The sequence below is a fragment of the Betta splendens genome, chromosome 6 (genome assembly GCF_900634795.4).
Source record: "Betta splendens chromosome 6, fBetSpl5.4, whole genome shotgun sequence".
NCBI classification, from domain to species: Eukaryota; Metazoa; Chordata; class Actinopteri; order Anabantiformes; family Osphronemidae; genus Betta; species Betta splendens.
In genome coordinates, this window is record NC_040886.2 from 9828327 (window position 1) to 9853642 (window position 25316).

General features: G+C 48.7%; 2 protein-coding genes across 2 annotated transcripts in view; one reads left to right on the forward strand and one right to left on the reverse strand.

Moving 5' to 3' along the window:
* The window catches only part of wwox (WW domain containing oxidoreductase), a 99335-nt gene extending 95661 nt beyond the window's left edge, over window positions 1–3674 (forward strand). The window contains exon 9 of the mRNA XM_029152600.3: window positions 2397–3674. Coding sequence (XP_029008433.1) covers window positions 2397–2588 — 192 coding nt within the window. The 3' untranslated portion in view covers window positions 2589–3674. The remainder of the gene's footprint in view (window positions 1–2396) is intronic.
* mafb (MAF bZIP transcription factor b) overlaps window positions 2872–25316 on the reverse strand; it is a 34758-nt gene continuing 12313 nt past the window's right edge. The window contains exon 3 of the mRNA XM_029152603.3: window positions 2872–3614. The gene's annotated coding sequence lies outside the window, so the exon portion shown is untranslated. The remainder of the gene's footprint in view (window positions 3615–25316) is intronic.

Here is a 25316-nt window from a genome sequence, read left to right on the forward strand (position 1 = left end):
CTAAACTTCTGCACATACTGGGATTTCTGAGGATAAAACAATTGAGTCGGGGGACATGTAGGAACCCAGTCTATGTGCAAATAGACCGTTAGTCTCACAGATGAGTCAAAGTCAAGTTGCAAGTCGTTACTTTTGCCGAGTCGACAGCCCCTACGTCTCTAAAACACCACAGATGTTTCTCTTAAAACTACAGTACACAAGATAATGAATCATATTTAGTTGCAGAAGATAGAACGACACACAGCAAAAATCCATCAACGTTTGTAAACATAAATTTACAGGCATTATTCTACAGTTTCACATGGGTGGGGAACGGCGATTACATCGGAGGCGTGTGTGACGTGAGCGGTCCCGGCGGCTCCAGTGTTGGTCTGCAGACGTGTGTGTGTGTGTGTGTGTGTGTGTGTGTGTGTGTGTGTGTGTGCGTCCGACGTCGCTGTGCATCCTCTCCTGCTCCATCTACAGACTCACACATGTACACACTGTGATAGATGGCTGCTGCGGGTGGTCGAGCATGTTAATGCCTAACCTCATCAGCTTTATCTTCTACTGGGGTCACAAGGTCAAGTGGGGGGGGGGGGGGCAGTTCGGTTTCACTGAACTCTCCACTAACTGGAGACAAACGTTGCTACAGACGTTCGCTTTCCTAGAAAAAAGGGAAAAAAAGCCGTGTCTTCATCACAAACACCACGGAATAAGCCAGAATTTTCATCATAAAGGTTCTTCTTATCAATATTTCAACTCGCGGTAGAAGCGGCGCTCGGCGCGCGAACGAGCAGTTCTAAAAGTTAACCGAGTTCAAGGGGCGTCAGCGAGTCAGAACCCGCGGCGTCGAAACCTTCAGTGGAGTTTAGAAGGCGTTTAGCTTTGAGACGAGTTAAATCAGATGCTGTGAGCGAGGGGGGAGGAGGGGTGAGGGGGGGGGGGCGTGTGAACCTGCAACCCGGAGACACTGCTTGGCATTTGTCGGCCTTTGATTCGGCGACATGTGACGTGGTCGCAGTTATCGCGCCGCCGGCAGGTGAGACGGACAGAGAGACGCCGCCGTTGTTTGATCTGCTGTTTACCCGCGCTCTCATCACGCGCGCTAGCGACGCGGGCGGGCGCGCGCTAGCCTTGCGCTGCGTTTGAAGCGCGCGCGCGCTCGCCGCGGCTCCTACCGGCGCAACTTCACTTGCGCGAGATTCTCTCTGCCTGCGCGCGTGCGTCGGTGGCGGAGGAGACCGTCTCTTGGAATCAGATTCGCGTGGTTCTTCTGCATGTTTGTGCGTATTTTTTTTTTTTATGCATTTACACTTTCGCCTGTTTCAATGCTTCAGTGGATCAGCCCTCGCAGCTGCTTAGGAAGCTGTTCAGACAGTTGGCATGTAACGTGGCTTTGATTGCTGCCTCCAGCCTATGGAGCTGTCTCAGGGTAAGCCAGGGCTTGGTGCGCGGTGTTTCCTCCCCCCCTCTCTCCCCCCTGGCTCCCTCTCACTGGGAGATAAAGACTCCAGCCATTTCATGTGGCCGCATAGAAGTCGTCTCCAGCCTCGGAGTTCGCAGGGAAGCTGTCACAGCAGCTTTTAGCTGCAACTGCAACATTAAAGATCCCCCTTTGAACAGTTGGGTTATGTGTGTAATTCTCCCTGACGTGTTTATTCGGCTGCACTTTTCAAATGTCACCGAATCTCCCTCCTCCGCGCGCGTCCCGGCTAATTACCGGCCGACGAGGCGCGGCGCGTGAGGGAACTTAGCCGGTCGCCCGTTTCGCGTCGACCGCGCGTCTTGCCTTGAGATGACATGAAACGCTGTCACTTTCTGGGATGAGACTTGAGTGATCTTCAGATTTTTAAAGTCGCTCATAAAGTGAGGAAGAGCTGGAGTGCGCGCGCGTCTGTGCAACCAACAAGCGAATTGTACTGGGCGTTGCTAATTCTCTGCTTCAACAGCCTGGCTGCACCCACACACACACGCGCGCACACACACACACACACACACACACACGCACCATGTGACAAGAACATATTCAGAAGCACAACATTAAAACCTGCTCTTTACATTGTATTTAAAAGTTCCAGTTGCCTCCTGGTGCAGTATATTGTTCTCATCTTCTCCAGTGTGAGTCTGTAGTGGTTCCATATAGCCAGAGGTTCTAAGAAATAAATAAATAAATAAATATACTTATATAAATATATGTACAATAAGGGCTTATGCTGCTCCCATGGTACTGAGGCCCAGTCATCATGGGCTGCGGGGGCGGGGGGGGGGGGGGGGGAGACAGCGTGTGGAGTCTTTCGGTTCTTTTTCCTGTGGACCCTCGGTGTCCGTCCCGCGACTGTGCTCGTCCCATCCAGGACAAAGCGCGGCGCCCGCTCACCTCCCGCCTCCCTCTGTGTGTCTCTCCGTGTCCGCAGCAACAGGGGGCGGCCACCGCCGTGTACTGCGCCGTGGCCCCGGAGCTGGAGGGCGCGGGCGGCATGTACTTCAACAACTGCTTCCGCTGCCTGCCGTCGGCCCAGGCCCAGGACCAGGGCAGCGCCGCCGGCCTGTGGGAGCTGAGCGAGCGGCTGGTGGAGGAGAGGTCCGCCGGCGTGCAGGCCCTGTGACGCAGGGGGGCGCTGGCTCGCAGCGAGGTCCCTTTAGGCGTCGACTCCATATAAAGGTAACTGTCGCTGTGACCGCCCGGCACGAGAGAGCTGCCAAAACCACTGATGTCCATGTGTCACGTCACCACGGGGGGTTAAAACACTAAATATACAGCAAAGGACGGGTGTCGCACACGTTGACTCTACTGAATAAACCATAAGTTGGAGCTGCGTTCAGATCTTCGGTGATGGTTTACAATGAGGAGAAGACTAAGACTAATTCAGGGACGTCTTACTTCCTCTGTTTTGTTTTTTTTTTTTTCAAATATGCAACTGTCAAATCGAATCCGTTTGTCTGCTGTCTGTTCAAAAAAAGAGCTCTTTTATTTCAGCACGGCAAATATTGCGTCTTCCCAATTAACGTCTGTATATCTGCCATCTGCTCGTCCAGTACCAAGTTTCTATGGGATTGCAAATAGTTTTCTTAGTAATAAATTTTTTGGGGCACAGAGGAAATAAGGATTAATGGGCATGTGACACTTATGGATATACTGTATAAACACACTAGAGGTATGGTTCTTATGGCTATATACATTATTCTGCAAAGGTTTATTCTTATCAATGTCCCTATTCATCTTCTGTACAGTATATACACTAGTCTGGATTCTGGGTATGTGCTAAAATGGGTGTGGACATCATTGTTCAGTTTGCTATTTGACTCAACCTACATATCAACAATATATAATCTTGTAAGTCTTAATTACAATTTAGAGGGTTTCATGAGATGATCCGTGTCCATTTGAATAGCAAATACAGGTGGTAATTTCTGTTGCTTCCCTTGATGTTTGACCAGTAGACTGAGGGATTTCAGCCTCCCGTTGTTTTTTTGTTTGAATCCTTATTTTTGTATTGAACTCTGGCTTTGGGTTTGCTGCCGATTAGTGGCCCTGCAGCCGCTGTTTGGATGCTTTTGAGACATTGTGCTTTATGGCAGTCCGGGTGCCGTAGGTTGCTCTTTGAAACGTCAGCATTCCAGTGTCATATCATCTGTAACACAAGAGCAAACAACAGAGAACATTGTATTAAAATCTTGTTTTTAAAGCAAAACGTGCTCGACGTCTTTCTGACCAAAGCAACTGAAAGTCATTTGCAGACCATTAGGGGGAGATATTTGTGTAGCTGACAAACAAGCAACACTGAGACGGACTGGAGATTTATTTTTTGTTTCGGGGTGTTTTATTTAATTACGAAATATCACTTCGCTCCTGTTATCTATGTTTTCAGGAAGCTTTGAGATTGCGCGTAACTAGACAGCTCATCTTACCAACGACAGGCAATCTCTCACGGACCCTCGGCTTCCAATTAAAAAACAGCCGCGCACACGAACATTACACTTTTACACAAGTCATTTCTTCCACGTATTTTTCATCCAGTTTCCTCCTTGACACGTTTTTCTGTCTGACCAATGCTTCCAGTCAGAAACACGCTGTCTGTGTCACAGACGTGGAGGCCAATGGCGGCGTGTGGTCCTGTTATAATCTGCACTGAGCTCCGAGCACAGGTGTCTTATCAGCGTCCTTTCACAGCGCAGGACGTTCCTGGAACATGGTTACTGTACGAGCGCACGCACGTTTGCAGACACTTTGCAGGTCGGTCCCACGTGATGACGGCCCTGTGGAGGTGGAGCCGTGGGGAACGGACGGAGCGCCGGAGGCCTTGGATTGGAGGGGCGGAGCCGGGACACGAAGGGGAGAGCAACAAACGGCCTGATGTGTGTGTGTGTGTGTGTGTGTGTGTGTGTGTGTGTGTGTGTGTGTGTGTGTGTGTGTGTGTGTGTGTGTGTGTGTGTGTGTGTGTGGACGCTGCATCCGTGGGCGAGCGCCCGGCGAAGGGGGAGGATCCTGCCTGGTTTTCATACAGAGCCCTATTGATCAGGTGCTATCGGAATCATCTGATAGCTAATCAATGAGCTACACTTCCTCTCAGTGAGCGGGGAGAAGAGAGGCTCTCACGAGAGGAGGACCTTAATCCGCTGACCCCACAGTCAAGGCCCGCGCACTCCTTTTATCTCGCTTATAACAACAGAACAAGAAAATATAATAACCGAAGGCCGCTGTAAAGCAAATAACCCGTATACACCACAATGTTATTTTAATTAGTTGGATTTACCGTTGATTTTTTTTCCCTTCGCTGAGTTTATTTCAATTTGGGCTGTAATTGTTTACGACTGACCATTTCATTTTCCATTATTGTTTTTATTTCTTCTTGTGATTAATTTCTCCACTCTCAGAATAATTATGAGAGGATTGATTTGATTATGCCTTTGTTCTGCTCCTATTGGCTCCATTGACTGAGGGAATGCCATGTTGCCATTTCGAGCGGATATATTTAATGATCACAATCAATGTTAAAGCTCTCTCTAGACTCAACTAACTCAATAAATATCTGCCAGGAGGAAATTTACCATCTAACTACAGCAGGCAATAAAGACTTGCTCCCTGTCCACTCCCCCCTCCCCCTGCTCTCTCTTTCCATCTCCCTTTTGAAGATGACACTGTGTTTAAAGCTGCTGATCAATTTTCATAAGGTAACACTGTGAAGTCGATGAAAATATTATTTTCTTTCAATATGTGTGTTTGAGCTTTGCTTGCCTGCTACTTTCTTCTGGCTGGAGCTTGAGATTATTCATATTTAATAATTGTAGGTAGAAGAAAAATCTTGCTCATGATCCCAACTGACTCCTTTGTACTTAATTTGTACATTTTAATATAAAAACCCAATTGTCAAATGTAGTTTTTTATTTAGTTATATTTCACAGAGATTCTATTAAATTTAGTTGACTTACACTTACAGAAGAACAAAACCAATACAGCTCTTGTGTCGAAGCGTGTGGGGGTGTTCAGTGGTAAACTAGCGGTGCCGGATGCATTTCTCTCTGAGATACCATCACTAAAACAGACACTGGCTATAAAACAACTCACCGCTTGGACACGAAGTGAACATAATACATGATGGGGACTGTGGCATTTCAAGCAGTTCTCTCTTTGCAAATGATGAAAGGTGGAGTTACTGGCACATTCAACAAAGCGGATCTTTTCCTCCACTTATGTACAGTAGACGCTCAGAAGCAGCACTGATAACATTTGAGTCCAGACTGTGATTCAGTGATCCCGCTCCCTATCAAACACACTTATATCCCCCTGTAGATCTACTTGTACAATCTATAACTTTCACTATTTTTATTGAACTCAACACGGCACCTTTGAGGAAATCCTTCCAGCCCAAATCCCCAGCGTGTCCTCACCACTAGACAGCATGACCTTGTAAACCCTGAGTTATTTTACTCACCCATTGTGTGAGGATAGAAAGAAAAGGGAGAGAGGGGGAGCGAGAGAGGGAGGGTAAGAGGAGGGACAGGGGGATAGAGGAAAAAAAAAGCTCCTGCCTGTCACAGCTTTCAAACACAAAGAAAAATGAGCACTTGGGCTGAAGTACAATTATTAGCCCCTGTCTACAGATTCATCACAGGAAAGAGAGGGAGGAGGGAGGGAGGGAGACAGAGGGAGGAGCGGAGCAAGAGGTGGCGTGCAGGAAAGTAGAACAGAAAACACTATAGGTGTGAGCGGTGGGAGGAAGATGGAAAGACGGCGAAGACGAAACACAGGAGGAAGTAGGAAATGGGGCAGGAACCAGCGCATGGAGTCCTGGGAGGGGAGAGGAGGGAGGGTCCAGGGAGATGACACAGGGAGGGAGGCAAAGAGAAAGAGCAGAGGTACAGTGGAGGAAGAAAATGAAATAAGAGGATTTGTCGGGCCAGCGCTTGGTGGCAGTAATAAAGCCTGCTAATCTGAGGAAGAACGCTTGGCCGCTCACACACTGACTCTCCTGACGCCCCACTTTACCAGCAGGCCTAGCCAAGGTCACGCACACACACACACGCACACACACGGATAGGTCATACGTGTTTTCAGCCTGCCCCGTCTCTTTTTGGGGCGGAGCTCAGGTGTGTTGCGCGTGACCCGGCTGCTCCCGGCCTCATCCCTCCTCCACGGATCACTCGCCACCTTGTTAGGCACCATCTCCACCCAACACGCCCCTCAGCCACGTTGCCTTTAAAATCTCATTTTTCTCCGTTTCTTAACCGGCGCCGCCGCGTGAATCAATAGCTATCAAAAGCGTTACATAAATGCATCTGTCACGAGCAGATAGTTGAGTGGGGATGTAATGTGTCTGGTTAAGGCCACCGTGGAGCGAAAGGAGATCTGTGTGTGTTCTCGGAGGACACGCGGCGCCGCTCGGTGTGACCAGGTGTGTCGGGCGGAGAGAAAGGTTGTTATTGAGCCGTGGTAAATGACGCATAACCTGGAGCATCGCTTACTTAGCCCCAGAGCCTGTGTGTGTGTGTGTCTGTGTGTGTGCGCGTGTGTGTGTGTGTGTGCGCGTGTGTGTGTGTGTGTGCGTGTGCGCGTAGTCACATGCACGTCTGTATTTCTTGAACTGAGGGCACTGAGGTTTCTGCCTGCGTTCCTCACAGTGAGTGTGCATTTGTCTGCTCCCCAGATCATAGTCCACATGGAAATGAGATGGAAAAGTTTATGATTAAAAGAAATTGATACAAAGATGCAAAAGAATGAGTAAGAATAAAGAAGTTATTTCTTTCTCTCAGCTGCACTGCGTTGACCTGTCCGTCATCCCTTGCGGCTCGCGTTGCCTTTTCCACACATCCCTTTGCTGACAGCGCAGGCTGTGATTGACGATGCAGATTTACACGTCATGCTGAAATAGCACAATAACCTGCGCAGATAATCACCTCATTGAGAAACGCTCCGGCCTCTCTTCATTCACAATTACCATTGTGCATTTGATCATGTAACCACTCTCAAACAATGCACTTAATGGTCTTATTGGCAGCAGACCAGATCCAGGCTTGTAAATACGTCTGCCAGTGTTTGATTCTAATAAATTAGCTCATTTATGCAAACACGGTAAAATCATAATTTCCAAATGTGTCTGTGCGGAGGCAACGTGGTGACAGGCGGAGATTTGTGCTGCCACCGGCTGCTCGGCCTCGTCACTCACTCGGCCATCTTCTTGCTGCCTCACCCATGCTGATAAATGCAAGGCATTATGGGTAGAGGAGCCCAACATTAATACTATATATAAATAATAAAACAAATCACTGTGGTAGGAATAAAAGCCATTCCAGTCTGGACATGATGTAACCAAGTACCGTAAAGTAAATGAATACAGGATCACAGCGTGCCTTTTCTGTCTCTCCGTCTAAATCAATGTTGCTTTTGCAGAACCAGGATTTGGTGAAAAACAACAAGAAGGTTTGGAACTGAAGTGTTTCTGCACTTGCAATGCAATAAAACAACGTGGATAAAAATGTGATAAACCTTCGGCCAAGGCTGCCAAAAACCAGCAGTGACAACAACAACAACGTGGCTGATAAGAATCCAACACAGTTTTCCTGAAGCATCGTTAATTGAGAAAGTCTGGTTTGCAACTCGGAGGATGAAAAGTGTGCACTTGAAGAGCGACTGTCTGCGTGTAATATAAATGAATGGGAGCGGAATCGCCTCTCAAAACCACACTCGCATACCTACGAGATTAATTACAAGTATCGTGAATCACTGAGCGATTAATTAACTCATCCTTGGTAATGAGTTTGTGTGTGTGTGTGTGTGTGTGTGTGTGTGTGTGTGTGTGTGTGTGTGTGTGTGTGTGTGTGTGTGTGTGTGAGCCGTGGCCGCTGTGTCGCACAGACAGCCCCTCCATCTCTCCACCTCGTGCCCTGTCCCCTCTCTAATTGCTTCCCTCTCTATTAAAATGCTGCGACATCACTCAACCTTCTGGTAGAGCAAGTCAGGGTGTGTGTGTGTGTGTGTGTGTGTGTGTGTGTGTGTGTGTGTGGATTTAGGAGGGTGGGAAAAAAGTCACAAACACAAAAAAGGCAAAAGACATGCCTTACTGAAAGTGAAACAGGAGCCTGTGTGAGTTAATGCTCTGAGTCAACAGCTCAGAGGAAACAACTGTGGCCCCGATGATGTGTCAGATCTGGTGTCACCCCAAAAAAGCTGATGATTATTAATCAGTTGATAAAAATTTATGACTTTTAAAAGCCCCTCGAGTAAATAACACAAACACATGCATCATTTTGTAAAGTGTTACATTTGCACCATACTGAACCAAAATGCATGAGCGAAAGTGATTTCAGCCACTGTTACATCCCCATTCGGATTCAGCCCAGTACAAGATGAAAAACACGACAATAAAGCGGCGAGTGAAGTCCGACGCTCCCTCCCCGCTCTCCTTCTCCCGTTCCCTCTCTCTCAGAGCTAATCTGATTGGTGCATAAATCATGCTGACATCAGCACGGGGTGGAAGTTGGCCTACTGCTACACACACACACACACACACACACACACACACACACACACACACACACACACACACACACACACACACACACACACACACACACACACACGTGCGGAGCTCCTCAGGTGAGAGCAGCGGCGTGCTCCACGGTGATCATGAGGACAGTGGATAACAGATCTCTCTTTTATCATTCCCTGACTTTCCCTGACATTTAAAAAGCCATTAACACCACTGAGATTCACCCTCGTGTACATTTCATATGGAACCCCCCCATCACACACACCCACACCCACACACACACACACACACACACACACACACACACGCCTGCTTGCCGTTCACTCACAGGGCTTTTACTCTTGTGTGTGTGGGAATGATCTCAGCGATAACACGAAGCCCAAATGACACACACACACACACACGCAGCAGTAAATTATATCTTAATAAGCTTTTCACACCTGCCTCTCGTTCTGAGATTAAAGAAAAAAGACCCTCCGCTGCTGTATTTTAATACACGGCTACTGATACAACTATTGATCCATTGTTGAGATCCATTTGGTTTTGGGCTCTGATATGCTTGATCAGAATGCAGTCCTTCCCTTTCTGCCCGTGACACGACGCCATGGTGACAAATGGACAGTAAGTGGCTGTTGTCCTGGACCGACTGCCTCGGTGAATGGTAATTATCCACCAATCCGGCCGCATATATACACGGACATACTGTAAACACCCGCAGCATAATAGCATTTACTGCTGAGGACTGTATTAATTTATGGCCCATTATTGTAAACTCATCGTTACAATGCGCCGGAGCATTTATTGTAATCAGAGAACTGATAGAGAATGGAAACACTGCTAATGCATGTAATGTGCTCGTTCGCGGCCCGGCTGACAGAACCGCACGGCGGCTAATGCAGCAAATGACATACGGCCTCACTCTTCGTTGTTAGCATTTATTAGCAGCGGGGCCGCGCGCGAAACGGCCGCGCACTAATTATATTCCATTGTGTCCCGCTCAAGAAACAAGGGGGGAAACATGCTCGGCTGTGATGCAGTGGTCACCCCACCATTTAATCTGCGTGATGTGAACACGAGACGCAGACTAAGTGCTGGGCTCGCAGGGTGAGTCACGACGAGCCGTGATATACACCGGCCTGTCACTCAAACGCACGCTATTGTAATTCTGCAGATGGCGAAGGCGCTGTTGGTGATTATGGATCGGACTTTTTTTTCGACTCCTCTGAAAACGGCTCTAAATCGCGAGGCCCCCCTCGAGAGGAGACGGGGGACATGTTTGCATTTAGAAAGTCATGAGAGGGAGATGAGGCACAAAGTCAGAGGAGGCTTTAGGGAAGGGCAGTGGGGTCATGGGAGTGAAATATACAAACCATAAAAGAGAGGAAAATTACACGAGGGGAGAGATGAGAGTCTGAAGTATTCAGACAGAACTAGTGTCAAGGGGAGAAGGAAAAACACTAGACTTTTAAAGAGAGACTAAGGTTCGATGCTCCAAAATAGTCTCCTGGAGCCGAGTTGGTATTTTCTATTGCGTTTGCACTATCGGCTCCTGAGACTCGGCTGCAGAATGAACATATTGTTTGGAGTTTAGGGCAACGACTGCTCGAAGCATGCGCTGGAAACAGCAGCTGGATTCTGGGTAAGTGCTTTAGTGAGTGAAGGAGCAGGAGGTGGCTGAGGAGGAAAGGATCTAAACAAAGTAAGTCCCATTCCCTTTGTCGTGCGCTGAAGGTCTGCCGGGCTGGAGATACGGCGCTGACAGAGCTCCGCTCCCTCTGAGCTGCGCCTCTAATGCCGCGGGCCACGCAGCCTGCGCATCTAGATAGAAGGTGTTCGCGCTCGCGTCGTGCGCGAGAAAGTTGGGCACTAATTCAAATCTCGGCTATTAGACTTTCCGCCCGCGCCGATCTGTGGCGGCGTTTATCTCCGCTCATGAACATAATGAGCTCAAAGACTGGAGATGCGCCCCCAGAGCGACGCGCTGTTTATCGCGCCTTCGCCGCTCCGCTTTTATTTTGTCGATCATCCCCCTCGGTGCGTCGCCGCGGACGCGCCGTCGCCGCGTCGCAGGGGAGCGCAGCGGCGCCGGGTCTCGCCCTGTGTCCGTCACACACATCACGGCCAGACACGCTCCCACCAGAGAGAGGGGTGTGAAGAAGGGAAGGGGGGGGGGGGGGCTATGACTCGGAGCGAGTTCACCTCGAAAACAGAGAAAATTGTTTAGAGTGGAAGAGAGGGGGGGGGGGGAGCAAAGTGCTACAAAGATATAATCATGAATGGCGATGAGAGAGGAGCGAGTGAGCAGGTTAAAGATGGAGAGAGACCCGGTGAGTTATGAGAGAGAGAGAGAGAGAGAGAGCGACGGACAGGATGAGTTATAGACCCGGAGAAGGAGAGAGAGCTCTCACGCTCGGAGACAGCCGGGTGATTTAGGGCCAAAGGACGCGGAGACGAGCTCTGCTGCGAAAGGTGATAGACCTAAAGAGTAGACAGTAACAGATCTACTGCGACGCCGCCGCGGAGGAGGAGGAGGAGGACTGTGGAGCAGCATCTGCGCCTCCTCTCTTATCTCACCCACGCAAGCGTTCACGCAGCACATGTTACAGAGGCCGAGGCGCCAGTAGACGCCTCATCCTTTGCATTGAACACTCATCAAACTGTGCCAGTGCAACGACACACACACAGACGTGAGGCTCCAGTGTTTCATAGTCTCATGCTAAAAGTTCCACTGATCTGTAATAACGACAGTTACGACTCCACGCAGCTTTTGAGTCACATCCTGCACACGAGAGGCAGGAAGGTGGGCCTGGCTTTTACTCAGTGAGATACAGGAGGAGGACAGATGCCGAGACTGGTTAACCTCTCACTGTGTTCTGTGACGGTTCTGTCGTGTGGCTGTTTTGGTCCACACACGCGGTCCTTCTGCCGCTCTTCCTGTGAAACTGCAGCACTGATGTGCAGTTGGAGCGAGACGCTACAGCTGCTGCAGCCTCACGCTACGGGGAGTGTGTTTTGGTTCTATGCCTCGTGTAGCTATGCGATTTATATTATTAGCAATTAGAGGTTCTAGCTACACACACGTCGCCTTTCAAGCATGTGTGTGGCTGAGGTTTCTCCAGGAACTTCCTCCCACTGTCCAAGACACACACTTGTTCAATGGCTCATCTAAAAACACTGTTTGAGTTGAGTAAACCACACCCATCTGTGTGTGTGTGTGTGTGTGTGTGTGTGTGTGTGTGTGTGTGTGTGTGTGTGTGTGTGTGTGTGTGTGTGTGTGTGTGTGTGTGTGTGTGTGTGCGTTGGGATGCTGCTCCTCAGTAGCTGCAGGTATTTGTATGGCAGCGCGGTCGTGTCCATATTTGGGCGGTGTGAGGCGGTCACTAATCCTGCTGACCTTCTGCCTCATTTGCATGCGCCGCCCCCCCCTGACTGAGAGATGCCATGACCTTTATTAGCTAATTAAGAAACATAACAGAAATAAACCTGACAGAATGGGCAAAGACACACACACACACACACACACACACACACACACACACACACACACACACACACACACACACACACACACACACACACACACACACACTGACAGAATGAGGATGGGGGAGAGGAGCAGACGAGGGCCGAGTGGAGGAACGACACGAGCACAGAGGAGTCTGGCAGTCGTCAAATGGAAACGTCCGTCCGATGATACGTCACAATAACTGCGTGCAACGCTCTCGATAGCAGATTCACCAACACACAAAGACACCTCCCTAATCGTTCACGCGTTATAGTGTTACACAGGTACTCTCTCATTTTCTTACTGAGCTCCTCTAAATCTCCGCGCGTCTCTGCTGCCACTTAAGTGTAGTCGGCCTCTTGTTCTCTCCTCCCTCTCCCACTGAGGACTCATAATAAGCTGCTGGAGCCCTCAGGCTGTGGGAGGAGGTGGTTCCCTCACCCCAGCGTCAGACTGCAGGGAGACGCGAGCGTACCACGTACAGCGGCTGCAGTGTTCCCGCAAAACGTACCCTCAGACGCCTGCGAACGCGCGTGTTCATGCAGTAGCAATGCGCAGACGCGCGCAGAGCAGCCGGAGGCGCGGGCCGTTATCTCCCACACCTTCCCGGCCCTCGCTGCGTCTCAATCTGAGCCGTAATCTGCAGAATGCGCTGATCGCCATCTGACGAGGAGCATTTGAAGCGGGTGGGATTACGCAATCAGCGCCGCTGCTACAGCACGACGCTACAGAGGAAGCGCGCGCACACACACACACACACACACACACACACACACACACACACACACACACACACACACACACACACACACACACACACACACACACACACACAGTGTCGCTGCTGCTTAAACTGAATTTTTTTAACCCTTTATTTTATACTTTTTATCTCCAAATGGAGTTAATACAACACAACCTACAGTATTTGGTGCTTTTACAAATGAATTGTCACTTGAGCAAATTTCAAGACGCTCGCAGACGGTTTCCATGACACCTTTGAGGGAAATCAAGACCGGCGGAAGGGAGGTGAGAGACGGCGTGATCCGGTTCACGGGTGGAAGAACCCAGAGCGGCGGCTTGAGCTGCAGCCTCTCCGCAGCGCTGTGTCAGTCTGTCGTCGTCACCACAGCGGGGGGGATTCTGGAAGCGCACACAGGGGCTTCACGCCCTGACAGACGGAGCCCAGGGCAGCGCTGTCCAAGTGTCAGCGCCTGCTCCCTGGCTGCCTGTCTCCGGCTCCGCCCGCGTTCCTGCGGCCTCCACGCGGCCTCGGCGCGGTTCACCCAGCAGACTGTGATGATATCTTCTCTTACTGCAAATAGGTTTTTCCACATTCGCAGTAGCAGCTTTGATCCGCAGTCAAACATGGTTGACAATTAATTCTTTCCAACGCTATAAAAAGCAAAGATGCGAGAAAGCGACAACTAAGACAGAGAACAGAGACGAAAGGTCAGATGTGGTTTGTACTTTAGACTTTAGTCACAATCACATTACTTGTGTAACTGCTGGTTTATGCTAATACGACAGTCACACGTGGTTTTAAGCCACAATAAATAACTGCCTTTGTTCTGACTCGTCAACACGCTGCTAACTGCAACAACTAATGAAACGTGACCTCGTTAGAGTCTGAGCAGCGGCCGGCGACGATGACGAGCGGGTGATGAAGCTGCGTGAAGCCTTCCTCCGCCTGTCTTGGCCTCCACCCGTCACCTCGCCTCCGCCCTGCACCGGCTGGACCCGTGCGCTCTATCCTCCCAGCGTTCCAGTAACCACTCAGACACAAACGTGACGCACGCCACGGGGCCTGGGGCCGCGGCGATCAATCAGGGAGCAAACAACGCAGGGACCGGCCTGTTTGTGCTCCACAAATCACGCGTCACAACAACAGCAGCCATTCGGTGTCTGTGATGTTGGAATTAATACTCTTTACGCTCTCTCTCTACGTTCTGGGAACCAGCGCCTCCAGAAAAACTGAGAAATCATCATAAACAGCACCGAAGCAGGACTCGAGCTCGGATCCGAGATGTCTGGACAGCAACAGAACCGTGCTTTCTTTACTTACGCGCTATAGGATCGGGGATAATGCTGTATAAATATTTGATGCTCCCCTAGCAGGGTCTTATATGGCTGAGGGAGTGCAGCAATGAGCTTGATGATGGAGGCATCCTCTCGACATCCGCACAGTGAGGTGCGGCCGGCGGCGCGCCCCCCGACCGGCCGGCCTCCGGCCGCGCCGCGTCGGGTTTCGCCCGCGCCGCGCGCTTGGTTTACACATGTTGCTCACGTCTCGCTGAGCTGGCAGTGACGGGACGGATGATTCCCGTTACTGACGTGTGGTCGCACGCGGCTCAGGGACGCGAGTCCCGCGTCGACCCAGCCGCGCCGCGGCGCTAAATGGCCGTTTGGTCCCTGTTACACCTCTGAGAGGGTCCAGATTTTCCCCGTCGAGCACGTGTGAAATGTCAGTGGCTGTATAATCTCACAGCGATCAACCCCACTGCGGGCGGAGAGATAAAGACTGTGTTTTTTCCTTCAGAGGCGTATGCAGATGACAGCTGATGTATGATATTAACCTTTGCTATTCTAACTCCTGTCTGATGCGCCCCCTCTCTCTCTCTCTCTCACACACACACACACACACACACACACACACACACACACACACACACACACACACACACACACACACACACACACACACACACACACACACACATCCGCTGCATACTAATCATATTGATCCACCTTCGGAAAGACATTGTTGTTTTTCTCCCTCCTGGTCAAAATGTGCGCGTGAGTTGTTAGGGAATGATGCTAAATTGTCACACGCTTTACTTGGAAAGCGTGCAATAACTTTTCCCGGGCACCTCAAAGTAAGTAAGCGCACCGCATCCCCACTATATGTTGCACAAATTAATTTGATAAATGTGTCAGTGCCTGACGGTTTTCTTTGCTTTGGATTGCTTGTCAGCGGCAACGTTTTTGAGATGAATGGGCTCCGCGGTTTTAGTGTCGCTCGTCTCTTTGTCTACTGAAACGTCAGTTTTAGCAAAGGGGGGGGGGGGTGTAGAAAAAACACACAACCAGGGAGAGCGGAGCGAGGATGCGACAGGAGGCAAAGTATGAAAACAAATTGGCGCAGAGGGATAAGAGTGAGATATCAAAAGGCTGGATGGTGAGGGATGAATGAAATAGAGTATCAGACGTGCTGTGGTCTCTGAGGTCAGGGTCTATATCACTCTCCGCCGATGAAACAACAACCCTCACAACAAGCACGAGGGAGCCAGCCAATCTGGGCTACAGCATTGTTCACTATCTGCTGAGGAAAACAGCCGCTCTCTCTCTCTCTCTCTCTCCCTCTCTCTCTTCTTACACACACACACACACACTTGCACAATCACTCCTCACTGTTCATATCTGGAGAGAGAGAATAGCGCGTGTTCCTTATTGTCCCCTTAGTGGTGATGTGGGGGTGTGTGTTAGGGCTTGATTGTTACTGGTTTACATAAGGGTATTAAACTCTAGCATAGCCCTATCTATCTGAGCCAGGCAGATATATTTGTGTTGTGGTTCTTTTATGCATTTGTTATTTCCAAAGAGGATTGGGATGCACCAGTGGAAGAGAGGATAGATAGCCTGCTGATATTACCCCCTCACTCTCTCCACCACTTCCTCCTCTTTTGCCTCTAAAAACCAAACTCTTGTGTGTGTGTCTGCGAGTGCGTCCACACGCAACACACGCCCGCGTGTTTGTGCGCCGCCTCCGGAAACAAAGATGGGTAATTAATTAAAGAGAAGTGCACTTTGGCACCATTGTTCTGTTCAACAACTCTAACAGCGCTCAGCAAAAACAGCATTCAGTGATAGTGCTCGTAATAATAGCCGTTGTTTCAATCTGAAATTAGGGCGGCATTAGCTAAACGCTGCGTAGATGCGTGTAGTTAAGCCAACATAATGTTCACGGGCCAAACAAAAACCTACTGTACGTCAATGCAAGAACACTTTTATGGTAAGAATTTGCATTTCTACTGTACTTCTGCTTTACTGCATTACACAGGAATCATTTGATGCCTAATACTTAACATAGATGAATTCAGATTTAGTAGCAAAACTGAACAAAGGCTCATAATGTTTGTGCTTTTGTAGACGACAATCAAAAACTCTTGATGTTCTACAAAATTGTCAATTTACCTAATAAAACATGACATCGCAAAATACCATAAATACCATGTACCACCTCAGACAAGTAGTAAATGTTACCTCTGATACTGAGTAATCCCTGGAGGGTAGTTATATTCAGAATAATGCGTAATGATCCACTTAACTAACTTTTTAAAAATAACTTACCCAACGCTTCGCAGTTTCCAGTCAGTTACGTGTATCCACTGCAGCTATACATTATTAATTTAGCTTTAAACAACCATAACTTGTGGGCACTTGTGACTGGATGCTTGTGCATAATTAATGACAATACAATAAAACGCATCACATAAAACACATTATAGTGCGTTATAAAGCATTTATTAAATGTTTATAAAATGCTTATAAATGACTCATAAGGGTCCATTAGGTAAATGCTTAGAGCCAGGCTTCATGGTCAGAGACTTTCATTTTACAAGCGTCTGTAACTTGAGCAGTTTCTGCAGTTTGTCTTTCCTGTTTTATGGACTTCTAATAGTAAATGTGTGAATTCTCAACCTCGTCTTTATCAGAGCGGTCTCTGTAGAGAATGCCGGTATTTTGAGACTCCTCTGATCTGCATGTGTCTGTGCACTTCAGAGGATCAGGCAGGAGAGGTTAAATCAAAGTGGAGTCAATACCTCCATCCCTCCCTCCTGGCCTGCTCCGCTGTGCTGCTGGGAACGCCTGCTGCTCCGTCTCGGGCTCGTGAAAGAGGACGGGATGGGATTCAGCACCTTCACAAACCCTGAAAGAGGGACGGGTCGTGCTGCTAATACAGAGGACCATCTAAAACTGTGACACGCACACACACACACACACACACACACACACACACACACACACACACACACACACACACACACACACACACACACACACACACACACACACACACACACACACACACACACAAAGACTTCCTCGCTGTGTCTGGAAATGATAATGAGCTAAATTCTCTTTTCTCCCAACCTGAGAGCCTGAGTCCAGTCATGGCCACAGCCTCGGGTAAATCAATATCATCATCCATAATCTTTATTGTGGGATGAAACGGAGCATAAATCAGCACAAAGACATCCTTCTCTTTAGCAGCCTCCAATTGCGTGCGACCCTCTCCTGGGCCAACAACACTTTCTTTTCACTACAGAGAGGTTTGTCTCCCAGCGTCTCCAGCCTCTGCAGCAGCTCATGCATCGTATCCGCGGCTTTTGTAGCGTTGCGATGGTCACAGTTGTGCTCTGCCTGCGTCCGGTGTGAAGGGAGACACGGAGACGCGGAGACGGACGACGTTCACGTCGTTGAGTCTGCCTCGCTGAGGCGTGTGTGTGTGCGTGCGTGGGTTCGAGCCCGTGTGTGCGTCTTCCAGCTCTCCTCCCTTTGAGTGTGAGTGTGAGTAATGAGGTTTGGACAAGAAAGCTTAGCCAGATCCTCTCATCAGTCTTCACTCCTTCAATACCCAATCAGCAGGCTAATTCAATACCCAATCACAGGGCTAATAGCATCCAGCCAAAGGGAGAACCAATGAGAATGCCCCTAATGGGCCTCGGGGAACAAGAGGCTGGGCGAAATGTTAGCGCAAAAAGAAAGCGGAGTTTATTTTTCTGTGAAGGAGCTGCTCGGTCTAATGATCTCAGCTCGGCGTCCGAGCGGCCGCCACCGGAGCCGAGAAACACAGGCAAGAAGCTCTCATCAAAGCGTCTGAGACGTTCGCGTCTGCTCGAGCGCGTGGGACGAGCGAGCGCGACGTGGCATTAAAATCAACCCACACCCGCGACTGCCGGAGCTCCTTCGGGCGCCCGTTCGGTCCCGGGGTCGACGCGGCGGCGCCGCACGCGGCCCGCTGACGCCTAACATGCAAGCGGATCGACGCGGCTCGTCCCCGCGGAGCCGTGAACGCTGGGCGGATAAGTGCACGGGAGCGCCTCAGCCATCGCAGTGTCACAAATCCCGTCTTCCTGACGCGCACTGAATAAACTGTCACGGGCGTTACATAGTGTCTCCATAAAGCCTGCCATCAAACGGTTACTAGCTCCACAGCTCCAGTCCACTGCACCAACAACACAAACAAATCACTCGCCGGCGCCTTCGCCCGTTTTCAGGTGAGTGTGTGTTTGTAGGTGTGATATACTGCAAAGTGGGCCGCATACATGACTGTGTTTTCTGATATGATCATACACCATATAACCCTCCATATCTCGCCCCCCCCCCCTTTCTTAGCCTCCCCCTGCTAAAAGCTTTCCAGTGTTTTTCCCCTCGCGCTCAGTCATTAAAGAGTGCGTCAGCCCACGTCACCGAGTCCAACAGCTACAGGAGATCTGTAACTTTATTTACAAATCGCCCGCACGCGCGTTGGAGAGGAATTCTGCCACGCGCGGACGCCGCCGGAACAAATTTCCGTGCTTCTTCGGGAAATATATAACAGCCCTAAGGAACCGGACGTCATGCGTCGATGATGTACTGTACAACACGGGGAGAGTATGTGCGGAGGAAATTTCCCTTTAATCTTCTTCACGGCTCTTCTTTTATTGGTGGACAAAGTGAATCACAGCCTGCAGCCTCGGCCCCGTAGAAATGACAATTGATTTGCAGGTTATTTCCTGCTTCCTGTGAGCTAATTGAAATAAAGTGGGACAGTAGGTTTTGGGCTCTGCAGCATCTATCAATACTGCAGATGTACAGCGGAGAGAGCCTCGCGCTTTAAGCAGTGCCGCAAATTATTTATTTCACCGCTCGCCTCATCACAGCGTTCGTGCTACCTGCTCTGCAACCGACGCCTTTAACGAGCTGAGATGAGGAAGCACAACAGGACGCGGTGCGTCTGTGCGTGTTTGTGCCTGTAAACTAAACTGACGCAAAGCTTATGGACGCAACGTCACCTGTGTTCTAGCGGATCTCTGATGATATTGATGCAAATACCCACAATTCCCCACGGTGAGGACAATGAGGACACTCCCATTGACAGTGGAACTCTACAACTACCAGCACTGGATGATACTGTAGCAGGTCAGAAAGCTTTGCAGTGACACCCTCATGATAAAACGCACACACCTGCACAAGGCCTTTTCCCATCAGTGTAATTATGATGAACATCCTATGGATAAATACACAGCATCCAGACGTGCACCTCTGTGCGTGTGCATGTAAAGCAGGAGAGTCCAGTAGTTCACACAGGAGACTGAGCGTCGCAGTCTGTATGTGGATGTGGCCGTTTGAGTCTCCTGTAACGTCCCAGCTGCTGGAAACAGCTGGGTTTTATGCAGATTAAAGAGGTGAGTGTACTGTATGGACTGTATGTACAGTAGTAAACCCTACTCGCGGATAAACCACTGGAGGAACTTGCTTCATTCCAAACTGTAAATATTTTACGTAACTTATGTTTCAGAAAAATTCATGTTTAAAAAAAACGCATTAATTTTACAACCTCGTTTCCCTCCACATCTGACAGTGAGCTAATGGTTAGGATTTGATTTTCTTCGTGCCTAAGCATGGCATGAAATGCACAAACACTAAAATGTGATGTTGGATCGACTAAAACACTCAAGATCACAAACGATAGCTTTCTCAGACTGAAATGTATGTTTTGAGAAAACTAATTCACAAAGCCATAATCTGCCACACGCTGAAGTGCCTTTGTTCTAAGACCACAGTGATTTCGTTCAGCCAGTGTCTCACAATGGTCTAATCAAACTCTCGTTAGACTGCGAGATACTCTGAATCACCATTAAATCTATCTGCATATTACCTGAGCTGCTATAATTAGCTATGAATCTCATTTGAATCTCATTTCGATTCCTCCTATGAATCTCAATTAAACGTTGAGATTCAAACAAACAGGCCCAACAGTGGAAATGGGGATGTACTGTACACAAACGCGCACACGCAGCACCTGCTGTTATCATTGCGGTTTTAAATGTGTTCAGTTTAATTAATTTGTTTTGATACTCAAGACAAATCCTTTACAAATCCTCATGTGGTAATTAACAATTATCGTACATTTAATAAGCACACTGAGATAATGAAACAATTAGAGAGAAACAAGCTGTTTAAAGACTGAAGCAGTGCTTTGAACTAATGTATATGCTCTAATTGTCTTTCAGTGACTTCAATAAGCTGCCGGATCATAAGAAGTGTCTCACAACTTACAAATCAAACACTCTTCAAAGCGGAATTAAAAACCAATAAATTATTACTTGTGGAGAAAAATATAAGTTTTCAGCAATGCTGTAACGCCGAAACACAAACACGCACTTGTCCACACGCTGTTCTCTGGCGTTATCACAGGGGCCAATTAGCGGCCCCAGCTTTGTGCTCAGGCGTGCGTCAGGGGACCTATAGGCAGCCCGCGAGGCTGCGAGGAGCCTTGGGGCAGCACGAGAATTATCACTCTTTTCATCTCCCCGTCTCTCACACATCCTCGCATGCACGAATTCATGCTCCGCTCGGAGCGAGCTCATTTTCTCTCCCCTGCTCGCCCCCGTCCCTCGCGCGTCGAGCAGGCCTTTGGAGCGGCGAACAAAGGACGACCCTGAGCGTCGGACGCCGTGCAAACGCATCAAGATAATTTACCCAGGTAAGGGAAAAAAAGAAAAAAAAAAGAGTCGGACGAGGTTCGATAAACATATGCATAACGGCCTCTTACGCTGGAGTCAGTCGATGGAGTTTACTCGTAACCTCTGATCCTCCTGAACTCTACATCCAGAGCTGCTTTCTGTGTCTGTGTGCACTTTTAGCTTGTGGAAAGGCGAAGTCATCACAATATGTGCTGATCAGAATCTGCATCCATGCTGCACTCTGTAACATGACTATTAGTGATGGAGTGTTCAGGGAGACCTAACAGATTGCTGGATGCAGCGGTTGATTACTGTGTGTTTGCTCTTATCCCTATCGCGCTTCATCACAGCCCTTCATCTTTCTTTCTTGCCTCTCATCCCTCCACGGCCCCCCGCTGTGCGCCCGGTAGGTGGCTCGTACGCACACCTAAACACACAGAAGCACACGTAAGCCCTCCGCGGGCTCTCTCCTCCACACGTCAGGGAGGAGAGATGAGGAGGATGGCAGGAGAGGAGTGGGAGAAGGGGTGGGGGTGCAGAACAGAATGAGTGGACACCTGTCCTCTGTCAAACCAGCATCCACCTGTCTGTCTTATGTGCTGATATGTCTTTGTGTCTGGCAGGTGGCAAGAAGTTGAAACGCTGCTAAACCAGACAGAATATTCAGTCTGAGAGAAATAAGACTGTATTCAAAAGTGAATTACTTTTGAATGTAAACTTTAATATAACTGAATGTTGCTGAAGAACTTTCTTTGCACTGTTTCTGTTGTTTCGTTTTGTGTATTTCTGTGTGTGATGTCGGTGGGGATGGAGACAGCAGAGTGCAGGCAGTAGATAAGATAAGTGCTCTTTATTTCTGACAGAGTCATTTAGCTGCGGATGAAGAGAAGAGGGGAGGAGAGAGTTATAGTTATGGAGCTGTCGGAGGTCTGGTAGTGTTGAATGAAATGAGGTCTGGAGGAGCAGAAGGAAAAACAAAGGTGGAGAGGGAGAGCGGGGGAAGTGGCCACAGTACGTGACCTTCAAATCGGAAAAAAACAGCATCAGACTCTGGAGGAAGCCCGGTTTCTTCTAAATCATGCTCTGCGCTGTTGTTTCCTCTCATTGTAACTCAGTTAACATGTCAGGGAGGCCACTCGCTCTCATCCTCCTCCTCCTCGTCGCACATCTCGTCTTCCTCACTCTTATTCCCCTAAATGATGGAGGATGTACCTGTGTTTTAGCACCAAATTGCACCGCACTCACGCAGCCCCTCGCGCACCTTCCTGCAGTTATAGATGGGGGTTCTTGTCATATATTTGCTTGTATTGAGGTATCAAACTGTCAAAGACCTCCTGTCACTGCTGCTATTTCCTCTCTCCCCCTCTGTTCCTCCTATGAAGAAAAGTATTTATTTTCATTTATCAAAGCTTTTCACCCCCGAGAAAAAGAAAATTTGCTGTGTTTGCAATACTCAGTGTGTGTGTGTGTGTATGTGTGCGTGTGCGTGTCAGGGGAACGTGGAGCAATGCTAGAGGTTATTATGAAGAGACAGAAGTGCGACAGGAGATCCCTCTGATTGGGAATAAAACACCATCTTATCTATTTAAATAAACCCCAGTGCAACAATATCTACTCCACACACACACACACACACACACACACACACACACACACACGCACAAAGAAACTCACATGCTAAAAATAAGGAGGTATATAAGGACGGCACAAGAAAGTAACATTCGCTGCACCAGAAAAAAAATTGCAAAAGCTGGCAAATCTATGCATGTAAACAAACACAAGAGCAAAGTCACAAAGGGATTTGTAGTAATTAAATTGCAATGATCGCCCTATTTTAGCTTCCACTTTGAAGATGAAAAAACAGTGTTTGAGCCGAGACAGGAGGAAAAACAGCCCTAATAGAACATGAAAAGAACATCTAATTATTCAAAGGAGAGTCGTTACTGTAGGAATAGAAATTAAGATAAACAAATAAAAAGGTTCCAAGCAAAAAGACAGATATATTAACACAAATCACTGTGACCCAACACAAGCTGCGTTGTGAACTGATGCTAACCTGGTGACCTTTGACCTAATGCTGACCAGAGGAGCCCAACCTGTACTTGACCTACGACCTTGTGGCATCATTAATAACCCTTCTGCAGGAAACAGGCCACTGTGCATACAGCAATAAGCCAAAAGAAATGCAGGATATGGAGACGAGTGTGTGTGTGTGTGTGTGTGTGTGTGTGTGTGTGTGTGTGTGTGTGTGTGTGTGTGTGTGTGTGTGTGTGTGTGTGTGTGTGTGTGTGTGAGAGAGAGAGAGGAAAGGCAGCGAGAGCGAGCGTAAATGAGAGAAGACTGAAATGCTGCACGTTGGGTGAGAGAGATGCTGCAGATGTTCACCCCAGGTGGTCTGGTGCTAATAACATCCCACTTTTTACAGGCTCCCTCAAAATAAACCTGCATAAACCTACAGGTACAGTGTGACGTTAGTGCTGCAAACTGCATTTGACTTTATTTTTCGCATTGTTTGTTAAACTGATCCATACATAATTAGAAACCGAGGCCGTGCGACTTCCCTGATGCCGCGTCTGATCCAGTCTATTAAAGGCATCTGTCCCATGAGAAGACGAGCGGATTGACAGAGCCTGTGGCGAAATTCACTATTCACACAATTACTCCAGCGCGACATTAAACATAGATTATTGATAATGTGTACACACATACTAGTGAGTGATGAACTCATTTGATTAATGACTCCGAGTGGGGAGAAGACAGGTGGAGCGGCGGCGCACTGTAAACACGCCTGGTTACAATCTGACGCCTCCGGCCGCGTACCGCTTCCGGAGAGCAGGTAATGATTCAAAACGCTTGTAGACGCGTGTTTGAGAGTGAGAGAGTGACAGAGGAGGAGGCGTCTTCGCCCGCAGTGTGTACAGGCGGGATGTTCAGGAGAACACGCCTGCACCTCCCTCCACACGCTGCTTACACACCTTCTATAATAACAAGCAATTCATAATCATTCGCAACCCTCAACATTTTGTCTTGTTTCTGTCCTTTTTTTTTCATTCGCCATGAAGCAAAACAAAAAAAAAACTGCATGCAAACAGTTTTTGAAGTCTTTCTAAGTATTCGGCACTAAACCATCTTTTGCAGCTCGCAGTGCTGCTGTTACTAGAAAGTCAGTGAACGAGGCAGCGGAGATCAGAGAGAATATTTAGCCTCAGCCCGTCTGTCCTCTCTGGAAAAATGAAAGATTTCACATGCTACACGGTATCTGGCAATTCTTCACACGCTGCACAAGTACTGTACACACACACACACACACACACACACACACACACACACACACACACACACACACACACACACACACACACACACACACACACACACACACACACACACAGCGCAGACCTTGTTTTCTGGTGCAGTTAATGTGTACACAGTTTATTGCCGTCCCCAGAATAGCTGCTCTCGTCACCGGCTTTCGTAATCACTGCTGCTGGAGCTTCAGACAGCGGGGTCCTGCCTCCGTTGAATTAACACAACGAGACGCGAGGCAGCGAGACGGATCTGTGCGAAACACAAATCAGCAGGTAACGCAAAGCTAAAGACATCTGTTCAATAACATTTCTTTTCCGTCAGCGTCCTGGCTGGCGGCGGCTAACGTCCTCCTGGTCCGGGGTCTCCTTGCAGACGCCCTCAGTCACTTAGTGACCACCGTCTGAAGAGAAGCCGCAGCTCGTCTCCTCCTCCCTGCTCCTCTGCTCCTTCTTCCCAGTCGTCTTCCAGCCCATTAGAATCGGGCCTTTTCTTTTTTTTTTTGGGTCATGAATCTTTAATGAGCCTTTTCAAGTGAGTGGGCCGGGGTCTCTGCAGAGCACTGACCAGCACTGCAGAAACACACTCTGATGTAACTTCTACATACGCTGCACAGGTTAGACCCCGTTCACGTCCCACAAGCCTTTTGTCCGATCAGCAGCTGAAACTAGTTACTGTACATGTTATTTGCTCATCCGTTTCTGTCCCGGCGCATCAGAAGAAGTATAATATTTCCGTCTGCGTTTTATGAAAATAAAAAAAGACGCTGAAGTTGGGATCCGTCAGCGTGTTTGCTCCCCCGCTCAG